At 41.2% G+C, this 11,252-nt stretch overlaps 1 protein-coding gene and 1 non-coding gene across 2 annotated transcripts; both read right to left on the minus strand.

The window, feature by feature from the left end:
* Positions 1–556: 556 nt before the first annotated feature.
* On the minus strand, positions 557–3,995 carry RPL30 (ribosomal protein L30). Its single transcript, XM_060127888.1, has 5 exons — positions 3,902–3,995; positions 3,744–3,795; positions 3,338–3,483; positions 1,396–1,526; positions 557–658 (listed from the first exon to the last, which is right to left on the minus strand). Exons 2-5 carry the CDS (start codon positions 3,762–3,764, stop codon positions 609–611), a joined length of 348 nt encoding a protein of 115 aa, XP_059983871.1. The 5' UTR covers positions 3,765–3,795; positions 3,902–3,995; the 3' UTR covers positions 557–608.
* On the minus strand, positions 837–968 carry LOC132508466 (small nucleolar RNA SNORA72). The gene has a single exon (XR_009536601.1). It is a non-coding gene; the product is annotated as a small nucleolar RNA SNORA72 (small nucleolar RNA).
* Positions 3,996–11,252: the final 7,257 nt, after the last annotated feature.

The following is an 11,252-nucleotide window of genomic DNA, read 5'->3' on the forward strand; positions in this document are numbered from 1 at the left end:
CCAAACCTACCTCACAGTATATCTTTTAGGACTATAATTATATAAAACACACTTTGCAAAACTGTGGAATTAACACTATTGAAGATCTAGGAATATTCTTAAGTTGTCCAAGTACACTTCTTCTACCCTAACCACTGCACATCCTTCGGTAAGACCTTTCTTCATTAAACAGAACTTCTCTCAGCCTGTGAAAATTTTGGGGTGGAAGGAACATACTTCACTTAATCCTCTTTGCTACTCAGATTTGGTGGATTTAAGCTGGACTGTAAATTGCAATTCTAGTTAGATTCTGGGTATGGAACCTTGCTGCCTCTGACATACTCAAAGATAAAATAACAATAACCTGAGACTGAAAATGATGAAAATTAATAAGTCTCTTAAAAATCTAGTACAGGAAAGGAACTCAGTGCGCTCCCTTTACAAAAACAGGGAAAGAAACAGCAATGTCTGGGAAGTCTTACCAATATATCTAGCTGCCCCATGCCCTCTAATCCTAGCTTCAGGAAGGTACACTGAAACAAAAAGAAATTTTAAAAAATGACTGAAATGAATACAGTATTTTTAAAACAAGCTCTGGCCAGTTTTATTAAAGAAAAATTGTGCATGATTTACTTTTCACCAGTCTGTTCTGGCATGCTTCTAATGATATCAGAATCACCTAGAAAATAAAACACAATAATTTTACAATTCATTTAATGTCAACAGGTAATCATCAAATTAGCAATTGTTATCTTCAAAAGTTATTACACTAGCTGTGCTACCATTTCTCAAGGTTGATAGGATACCTAGAGTCACAGACATTTCCCACATAAGATTCATCATGTAAATCAGACTTAGTTTATCACCAGCATTTATAAAACCAGACCTAGGAAAAGAACTAGGTCCGGGGACACATGCATGGTCTTAATATAGCGAATGTTTAGCCTGCCCTGATTATTACAACATCAGAACAGCGAGAATATTCGCAGTATTTTATGAATTAATTAAAAATTCGTAAGTTCAAAACATGACGTTTTTGTAGGCCCTTCTTTTTCTCAACTTAATTTTATCCATCTGTTCTCAGGCAGCCAGTAAACGTTCCTTTTTTCTACCGTTTCACCTGATTATTCTGTCCCTTTATAATTTCACCTTTTACCAAGGCCCTGAAGTCATCATTTCTTAGGTGCTGCATGAAATGAAACTCATGATCTCAAAGTATAGAGAATTTCATTTATAAAAAGGTAATTCTGTACTGACCTTCATTATCAATTCTCTGTAAAATAAAATTACAGGATATCCCTTGCTGTATCCAAATCCTCAACAGCTGAACTTAGAAACTAAAGACATTTGTATAGCAAGAAATACTTGTATTACATCATAAAGGAAAAGAATTACTTTATGATTTAAAAAGCATACCTGGATCAATGATAGCAAGTGTGCATACTCTGTAGTATTTTCCACACGCTGTGCCCAATTCAATATTATTGCCACTGTAGTGATGGACACCAGTTTTGGCCAACATGGCATAATACTCTATTTCAGATTTCCTTTGGGAACCAAAACAAGGTAGATAAATATCATACCAAGTAACACAGATTAAATGTTACTTCTCTCATCAGTTCTAATGTTGGTAAGGTCTTCAAACAGTAAGCCAGTTATTACTTTTAAAAACATTACCATATCCATTATTCAATACAAATCATCCTTCCTCGGATCCCTTACAAGGGATGGGACAACCAGTAAATACCTGTGCTTGTGGAAAACAGTAGAGTACAAAATAAAATTATCATTTACTTAGCATTTACTATCGCCAAACACTTTACATTATAAAATTCCCATGACAACTTCTAAGCCGTTTCTATCACCCTCTGGTGCTCTGAAACCTAGATGGAGAGTGATATTACAGGTATACCTCAGATACTGCATATTCATTCCAGACCACTGCAATAAATCAAATATTGCAATAAAGCTAGTCCCAGGAATTTTTTGGTTTCCCAGTGCATACAAAAGTTGTGTTTACTCTATACTACAGCCTATTAAGTGTGCAACAACATTGTGTCTAAAAAAACCAACGTACATACATTAGTTAAAAAATACTTTATTGCAAAAATAAATAAATTAAAAAGCTGCTTATCACCCGAACCCTCTGGGAGTCGCAGTAGTAACATCAAAGATCAGTGATCACCATAACAATAGAGAAAAAGTCTGAAATATCTCGAGAATTACCAAAATGTGACATAGACATGAAGTGAGCAAATGCTGTTGAAAAACTGGAACTTACAGACTTATTCAATGCAGGGTTGCCACAAACCTTCAATTCGTAAAAAAAACAAAGAACAAACAACCCCCCCCCACAGTATCTACGATGCACAATAAAGTGAAGTGCAATAAAACCAGGGATGCCATATGCTTGTACTTACCCAGAGTTAGCAGTTTTGTGTCCACTAAGTAGGCAGACATGAATGGTTTTACGAATTTGAAGGGAGTCCTAATACACTGTTGCCACTACTCACTCAAAGTGTGCATCCGCAGACAAGTAGTGCCAAAAGGTGCTTGTTAAAAATGCATAATCTCAGGCCCCAATCCAGATACATTAAATCAGAAATTGCATTTAAACCAGATCATTCGTGACTGTGTGCATATTCATGTTTGAAAAGCACTGCTATAGAAGGTAAGCATGAAAGGTTTGGAATAAGACCAAAGGTTTGGGAGGGGATGGGATGGAAGAAGAGATCTCTCCAGGCTTTGCCAATTACCTACAGACACTATATAAAATGCTGTGAGGTTATGTATTACCACAGAAAATCAACAAGGGAAAGGGACTGAAAACACGGCTTATATTCTGCATGGTCCAAGTTTCTTTAACTTATTTAAAATACCCACTAAATTCAGTTTCAAAACAGTGAGGCAAGCAAAAACTGGGTGAACTGGGAACCTGCAGCTCCACAGGCCAGCCTGAACTTCTCTGATCTTAGCTTTTCTACACTACAAGTTCATAAAATGAACCTCTTTTAAAGCATCTTAAAGTTAAAAAAAAAACGACCCAAAAGGCAGGACACATGGACAAACAAGTTGTTTCTGCGCTGCCCTCAAACTTTGATGTTCTCTGGTTTTTACCCCTTCTGCCACGCATTTCTCCCAAAGAGAACCTCATACGAGGAGAGAATATGATGAGGGGAAGAAAAATCAAGAGCCCAAAATCAACAACCGTTAAATTATTCTCCAGGTGTCCCTCTGTAATACAAAATTTTACATGATACCCAGTTTATGCTACCCAGATTGCAAGTTCACATTCCTGGATATTCGCTCACAACCAATTTGCAGTGGGCGACAAACATACGCAGGTTCTTTCAATTACCTCAAGGCTGGGCAGTTGTTGGCGAGGATGACCAGTTTCGCTTTGCCGTGTCGGATCATTTTCAGAGTCTGCTTGTACCCCAGCACGTACTTTCCACTTTTCATAACCAGTTGGAGCCTAGAGTTGATCGACTCCAGTGACTTTTTCTACAAAGCAAACATGTAACACGGACTTGAAGGCCTTGTTTGTAACCACTTAAAACTGGATCCAGCTTCCTGGAAGCTGAACCCCTTAATAAAACCTCCGCAGAGGGTCCCAAATCCCTGGGAGAGTCCTTCGGGTTTATTTTGGACCCCTACAAGGCCAGCGGACACGCTGTGCGCCCACTGTGCTCGGACCCGCCCGCCCCAGCCGAGACTCATCTCTCCATGTGAACAGGCTTCCGGCCCTGACCTGCTACACTCACCGTCTTCTTTGCGGCCACCATCTTCCTGCCTTAGGCGCGAGACGCCCCCAGCCTAGAACACAGAGGACAAGACAGGAAATTTAGGATCCGAAGCTCCAAACGGCAACTCCCTGGACTCCCCGCGTGGCCTAAACCTCCGTACGCAACAGCCTACTCACCCACTACAGCCGCCAAGATGGCCGGAGAGCGAGAAAGGAAGGAAATCCCACAATGCCAAGCTCTTCACGTCAGGGCTGAGACCCCGTGACCGGAAGCTGAAGCAAATCACAAGCGGAAGGGGCGGGGCAAGAAGAGAAGGTCTGATGTGGGTATCTCTAGCGGCTTCGAATTGGTTTGGCAGCTGGCTGGTGCTGTTCACTTGCCGGCTGCGGGCCGTAATCCTCGCCGTCTGTGTTGTTCCGCTGCTCATAGCTGAGGACTGAGGAACGTGGAACCGGACGCGAGTTGGAGAAACCGACTGAGAGTGAGGGGGGAGGGGCGGCGGCGGCTGGACCTCGGTCTTAGCGCCGCTGAGTGCATCTCTGCCCCAAGTCGGGGCTCTTGAGGAGACTCGGGGAGGACCGGGGTGTGCCGCAGCTCCTGGGTCTACCCTCTGCCGTCGGTTCCGCCGGGGCTGAAGAAGCTCCGTGTACTCACCCAAGTTGCCTGTACAAGTTGTCAGAGAACGGTGGCGCCCCCCTCTGGCTCCCCTAAACTTACCTCTTTTGTGGCCGTGTTAGTGGGAACTCGTAAGCCGAATTTTCACTGGGGGTGATAACAGGTCTAATTAAACATCTTTTTGTTGTGAACATTGGACCTTGATACAGATATCAGTAACGAATCATTCAAAATATTAGGCACAGAAAGTCACCACCACACACACACACACACACACACACGCAAAAAAAGGTAAAATCTGACCAATAGGTAAGCTGTCATCGTGTGTCAACTTTTAGGAATCTAATCTACATTCTCATGCCCAAAGACATGAGAATAAGGATATTTATTTCAGCATTAATTTTTAATAACAAAACAAAAATAGAAACATCAAATATTCATCATTCTTAACCAGTATATATGTTGGTATATGCATAGACAATTCAAGTCTGGAAAACTAATCATCGGAACGTATCTTGGATGAGAGATAAGAGTAGGTGGTGAGGAGAGAACATTTACTTTTACTTTGTATGTTTCAGTACTGCTTGAATTATTTTACATTGTATTATTTTACAGCACGCATTGTTACGTAAAGAGCTCCGTTTTAATAAAATAAGTGGTTTTCAATAGAGCTTGTGAAACATCAATTATATCTTAAAGCAGTATTTTTCAAAGTATGGCTCCCAGATCACCTGATTCAGAATCACCTGGAATTCTGAGTCCTGGGCCCCACCCAGGTCTGTGGAAGAAATCTTTGGATGTAGGGCCTGGGAATCTGAGGTTAATGAGCAGCCTCCACGATTCTCATACATAAATTTGAGAAGTAGAGAGGAATGAAATAGCCTAGTTGGTTCTGAGGCATGCATGCTTAGACAGAGACACAAACTAATGATGCCTTACACTTTTATAATGAGCTCTATACTTTGAATGCTTTTTAATATCTACTTTCCCTCAAAGTAATCAGGCCAAATATTACCCGCATTTTAGAAAGTATATGATTAAAGCACTTGAGGTGACTTTCCTCGGTGCTTTTCATTTTATAATATCAAATTTCAGGTCCTTAATATATGTCGTCACTATATATATATTTTGTTTTGTTTTGTTTTCTTAATGTCCTATATATATATATATATATATTTTTTTTTTTTTTTTTGGTACGCGGGCCTCTCACTGTTGTGGCCTCTCCCGTTGCGGAGCACAGGCTCCAGACGCGCAGGCTCAGCGGCCATGACTCACGGGCCCAGCCGCTCCGCGGCATGTGGGATCTTCCCAGAGCAGGGCACGAACCCGTGTCCCCTGCATCGGCAGGCGGACTCTCAACCACTGTGCCACCAGGGAAGCCCCGTCCTCACTATATTTTAAAGAAAGGCCTTAGGTGCTTTCTCACAGGGATCTTACCATGGTTTTGTAGTGGAAGCCGGGGAAGCCCAAAGTACTCATTCATCCATACATTCATATATATGAACCATGACCACAAAATGTTTGAGAATTCTTCCTAGGGTATCTTAACTGATTTTTGCCATGTCTTTTTGGAGATATATTTAGGTTCTTGGTTTTTCTATTTAATACCTGCAGGACTTCGGTCAAATTGTCTAACCTCTCTAAGCTTCAGCTTCCTCATCAAAAAACTGGAATAATAATGTCTACCTCATGGTATTGTTATGAGGATCACAGTAAACATAACGGTGTATGAAGCACCTAGAACAGGGCCGTGTACATAATAAGTGTGCAGTGGATGTTAGTTCTCTTCCTCAGCCCCACTCCTATCTCCCTAATGCCCCACTGCAGCCACCCATCCACAGCTTAAGTTGTGGTTCACCACATTGCAAAACCCAAACGCTAGGGGAAGAAACACTTGCCATGCAAGAACGACAGTCAAATCCTTTGGCTCATGAAGATTTTGTAAATATTTCCACACTTGTATTTATTAGAGCAGGAGTTGGCAAGCTTTTTCTGTAGAGAGCCAAATAGTAAAGATTTTAGGCTTTTGGGCCATATGGTCTCTTTGGCAACTACTTAACTCTGCTGATGTAGCACAAGAGCAGCCACAGTATGTAAATGAGTGAATTTCATTCATTGAATGAATGAGCACGGCTGTGTTCCAGTCAAACCTTATTTACAAAGTCAGGATTTGGCCTGCAGGCCATAGTTTGTTGACCCCTGTGTTAGAAGATTACTATTACTTTCGTTAAAAATAGCTACTTTAAGTCACGTCATTATTCTAAAGAGATGTGTATTGAAGTATTTACAGATGAAGTGTCATAATATCTGCAACTTACTTCCAAATTGCTAAAATAAATGTAAATAAAATCCTAAAATAAATGTAGATAAATAAGTAGGTAGAGCAAATGCAGCAACATGTTAACAACTGTTGACTTTACAGTGTGGGGGGGGGCAGGGGGGCGGTGAGGTGGGACTCCCCTGGTGGTCCAGTGGTTAAGACTCTGCGCTTCCACGGCAGGGGCCTGCGTTTGATTCCTGGTCAGGGAACTAAGATCCTGCATGCCCTACAGCATGGCCAATAAATAAATAAGTAAAACTACAGAAAAAAAAGAATATTTTAAAAAATAAAAATGAAAACCACATGGGGGGCATACAGGTATTCATCGTACTATTCAACTTTTTGTGAGTTTGAAAATCTTCATACCAAAAAGTCGAAGAATTTATATGTTTCAAGAAAGGACTTTGCCATTCAGACATTATTTTATTTTTTCTGGATGCTAGTCTGTAGCATTTCAGAGTGATTTAGAAAGAATACCAACAGGTAAATGTGACAGGACAGAATTCACACAAGGCTCTCTGGTTTTCCTTCCCCAAAATCACTGCTCTAAATTTCTGAGAATTCTGCAGACACCTGCATTTATTGTGCTTCTGGTTTTTACTTGCTATGAGAATGAAAAGTGACAGGCTGCATTCCCTGTTAGAGCAAATACCAACAAGATCATCTGTTATTCATGGGTTCAGTACACTGGCCCATCCCCTTATTGTTAAGCAGTTAAATCTACCATATTCATTGTCATAACTCAGCCTTCATATTCTTAAGGCACCGTGGACATTAAACATGCTCAGAAATAAAGCAGGGAGAGGGAGGGATTGTGAATCCAAGTGAAAAGACCCTGTAAACTCAGTGAATGTTGGTGGCCTTTCAGCTAGCTAAACATACATACACTGAGACATGAATTCTGAACCCACAGAGGACAAGAGGGAATGAATGCCACCTATTCCTCTCCACCCTTTCTGCCTCCACAATAATGAAGAATCCAATGTATTTCTCCTATACCCCTTTCTGTTCAGACTGGGAATGCTCCAGACTGCACTGCATTAAAAATAGGGCAGAGAAACACCTTCTCCTATTTTCTTAAAAATAATTTTTCCATTCTTCAAAATGGGTATATTTTTATACTCTTGGATACAAAAAACCCAGAGCACTTTATTCACTATTTTACTGTGGAGGAGTGACACTTTTGGAAAGTAGAGTAGTTTTACATTTCTTAGAGTCAGTTTTTGAAATTTTAGTGTTAAATGAGATTCCTGTGTTTCTAAGGGTCCACAAAAGTATGACGTTTTACGTTTTATTTTTAATAATTTGAAAAGTCTAACATATACTTTTATTCTTAATAAAGCTATAGTGCACAGGCTTCTTTTTTTTCTCTTTTAAGTAAAATTTAATTCCGTAACACTGCATGTCATGCTGATCAGAAAATGTCCCTGATTACTTAATGGAGAAATAGATAATAAATGCAATTTTGTGACAACATCATAACATGGGTATGTCAAAGAAAAGTGATAAAAGGAGTCCTTGAAGGTAAAAAAGATTTATGAACTATGCCTTCAAGATGTAACACATCAGCCTGTAAAATCACAGTATCAGTTATGATTCCGTATTATCAAGATAGGACTAAAGGAATAAGACAGGACTGGTAATTGCTAAGAATGAGTGTGGTCTGGGAGAGGGGAGGGAGAGTAAGCATTATATCTTAGCTTAGATACTTATTTTGTAAGCAATAGAAACAAGTTAGCCAGTTAAGCAGAAAAGGAATTTATTTTGTAGTTCACCAAATGAACAGGAAGACTGGAGAGTAAGAACTGGATCTGTGTATACTGGTCATGGGGGAGGCACAGCCATTTATTAGTCACTGGTTCAGAGCACACTCTGCAAACCTCAGGACAGCATCCCAACTTTCAAAGGTGCTTCACCTTGTCTGTGCCATAACTGAGTGCCACCCTATCATCCTATAGGTTTGGCTTCTTCTGGATGATGAGGTATATGGAAAGACCGATAAATCACATAGAAATTAACCTATTACCTTGCTTGTCTCATAGTAAAGTGAGTTCTTTGATAAGATATGATACTGAATGTAATGTCTTGATGGATGTGTAATGGCTTGATAATACCATCCCCTAATTGATGGTGTTGGCAGAGGCATGATGGGCAGGAAAAGCAAATTTAATCCAGTGTGTATTACAGTAAACATTCTCTACTGTCCCCAAAGAGGTCCAATAAGTCTTTTGCAAGCAAGATCTTCAAAGTAAGGATATCATTTCAGAGGCTTACAGTTGGTTACTCTTGCTGCTGCTGGCAAATCAGGCACTCAGCCATGTTAAGTGGTGTGAGCCCGTACATACCTTCTATCCTTGTCATTTTATACTTGAGCCCATTGAGCAAGCATTGGGGTGTCTCGTGAGAAAGATCTCCTAACATCCGTGGGGCACCTGATTATTACTGTTCACCTGATTATAAAATGCTTCCTCTGAAAGAAATGGAAGAGACCATGACTTGACTAACAAGTTATCTCTGAGGCAAAGTAAGATACCCAAGTCAACTCCTAAAACATAATTGATGGGGAAAAGGGGGAACTTACCTGGGCTCAATAAGCCCTGGTTTAGCACGAAAGCATTAAGAGGCAGAGAATTCCAAGTCATGTATTTATGTTTAATCTGTGAGTGATTGCATTCCTTTTTGTAACAATGGAGTTTTGAAAATTTTCACTAGCTAAATAAAATGTGGCTTTCACTTAAAAAAAGAAAGAGAATCATCTGAAGTGGGAGCCTGCTATGAGCTGACTTGTGGCCCACCCCAAAATCCTATGTTGAAGCCCTAACCTGCACAGTGTCTCAATCTGGAGACAGGGTCTTTAGGAGGTAACTCAGGTTAAATGAGGTCATAAGGGTGGAATCCTAATCTGATAGGACTCTGGCTTTACAAGAAGAGGAAGATCTCCCCCCCTCCGCAACCCCCCACGTGAAGACACAGTGAGAAGGTTGCCATCCATAAGCTAGAAAGTAAGCTCTCACCAGAAACCACATCGGCCAGCACCTTGATCTTGGACTTCCTAGGCCCCAGAAGTATGAGAAATAAGCATCTATTGTTTAAGCCACCAAGTTTATGGCATTTTGTTATGGCAGCCCACACTGACTTCTACAGGGCCTTTTGATAACATTTATATGAGAAATATTTCCCAAATCTAGGCTTATTCTGAAAGGTCCATCCACATTCCTCCTTTAAACTTCCTGGCACAAATCCTGTATTCTCAGTTCTTGACTTGGAATCCAGCCAAATCATTAGCCACTTTCAAAGTACTTCTCTTTCCTTGGGGCACAGTAACCCCAGGTAGAAGGTAAGGAGAAGAATCACAGTACATATTTGTAATGTTATGAAGCGTACTTCCTCAAAGATACCCAGTCTCCTCTTCCTACCAAGGGATTTGTGAACCGACTGCTGGATGGCCAAGGCTTCATCAGGCTTGCGCTGCAGAAGGAGAGGGAGCGGAAGATGGAGAGAGAGAATAGAGACAGCATCGGGAGGGGGAGGAGAAGGGAAGATGGGAATGAAGGGAGGGAGGGAGGGAGAGACCTTTAAATATATGGTAATGTCCATAGCTGTGTACCCCATGACCCATAGAGGGAAATATGACAAATTTTAGGCAATTTGAGCATCAAAATAAATAATGATGGTGTTATGAGCTGATCGTGTCCCCACCAAATTTGTATGTTGGAGCTCTAACTCCCTATACCTTATAATGTGGCTGTGTTTGAAGCTAGGGCCTTTATAGAGGTAATTAAGGTAAAATGATGTCAATCCAATATGACTGGTGTCCTTATAAGAAAAGGAGATTAGGAGGCTTCCCTGGTGGCGCAGTGGTTGAGAGTCCGCCTGCTGATGCAGGGGACAGGGGTTCGTGCCCCGGTCCGGGAAGATCCCACATGCCGCGGAGCAGCTGGGCCCGTGAGCCATGGCCGCTGAGCCTGCGCGTCCGGAGCCTGTGCTCCGTAACGGGAGAGGCCACAGCAGGGAGAGGCCCGCGTACCGCAAAAAAAAAAAAAAAAAAAAAAAAAGAGTAGCCCCTGCTTGCCGCACCTAGAGAAAGCCCGCACGCAGCAAAAAGTTATATCACCAATAATAGGGCAAACTAACATCATGTGCCCCTTTATATGAATCCACAGACAACTAACGTCTGCCCATTCCAGACAAAACTGCATCACCTGAAAACAATCATGAGGAAACATCAGACTCAAACAGAAACTTTCTACAAAATAAATGGCCTGTTCTCAAAACAAAGAAAAAACAAAACAAAACAAGAAACGAAAGACGAAGAAAGACTGATGAACTACTTTAGTTCGTTAAAGCAAACAAGAGAGGCACGACACCTAAATGCGAAGTGTGGTCCTGAGTTGGACAATTGACCACACCTGAAGAGAGAGTGGATTAAATAGTATGTTATCAACGTTAAACTTCCTTGTGGTAACAATACTGAAGTTATGTAAGAAGACTGTCATCACAAATCTAGTCACCAATCAATACCACTGGCTACAATCGCCTCCTCCCCTCCCCAGAGATTTCGCGATGATTCAGATGAGCCCTCCCAGGCCTTC

This window comes from Lagenorhynchus albirostris, chromosome 17 (genome assembly GCF_949774975.1).
Source record: "Lagenorhynchus albirostris chromosome 17, mLagAlb1.1, whole genome shotgun sequence".
Lineage (NCBI taxonomy): Eukaryota > Metazoa > Chordata > Mammalia > Artiodactyla > Delphinidae > Lagenorhynchus > Lagenorhynchus albirostris.

Bases quoted from the DNA above. Each gene is read 5' to 3' on its own strand.
- RPL30 (XM_060127888.1), bottom strand. From the start codon at position 3,764: ATGGTGGCCGCAAAGAAGACG. The intron at 3,484-3,743 runs GTGAGTGTAGCA...TTTGCTTTGTAG, and splicing joins TGGTGGCCGCAAAGAAGACG to AAAAAGTCACTGGAGTCGAT. The intron at 659-1,395 runs GTATGCTTTTTA...TTTATTTTCTAG, and splicing joins ACTTGCTATCATTGATCCAG to GTGATTCTGATATCATTAGA.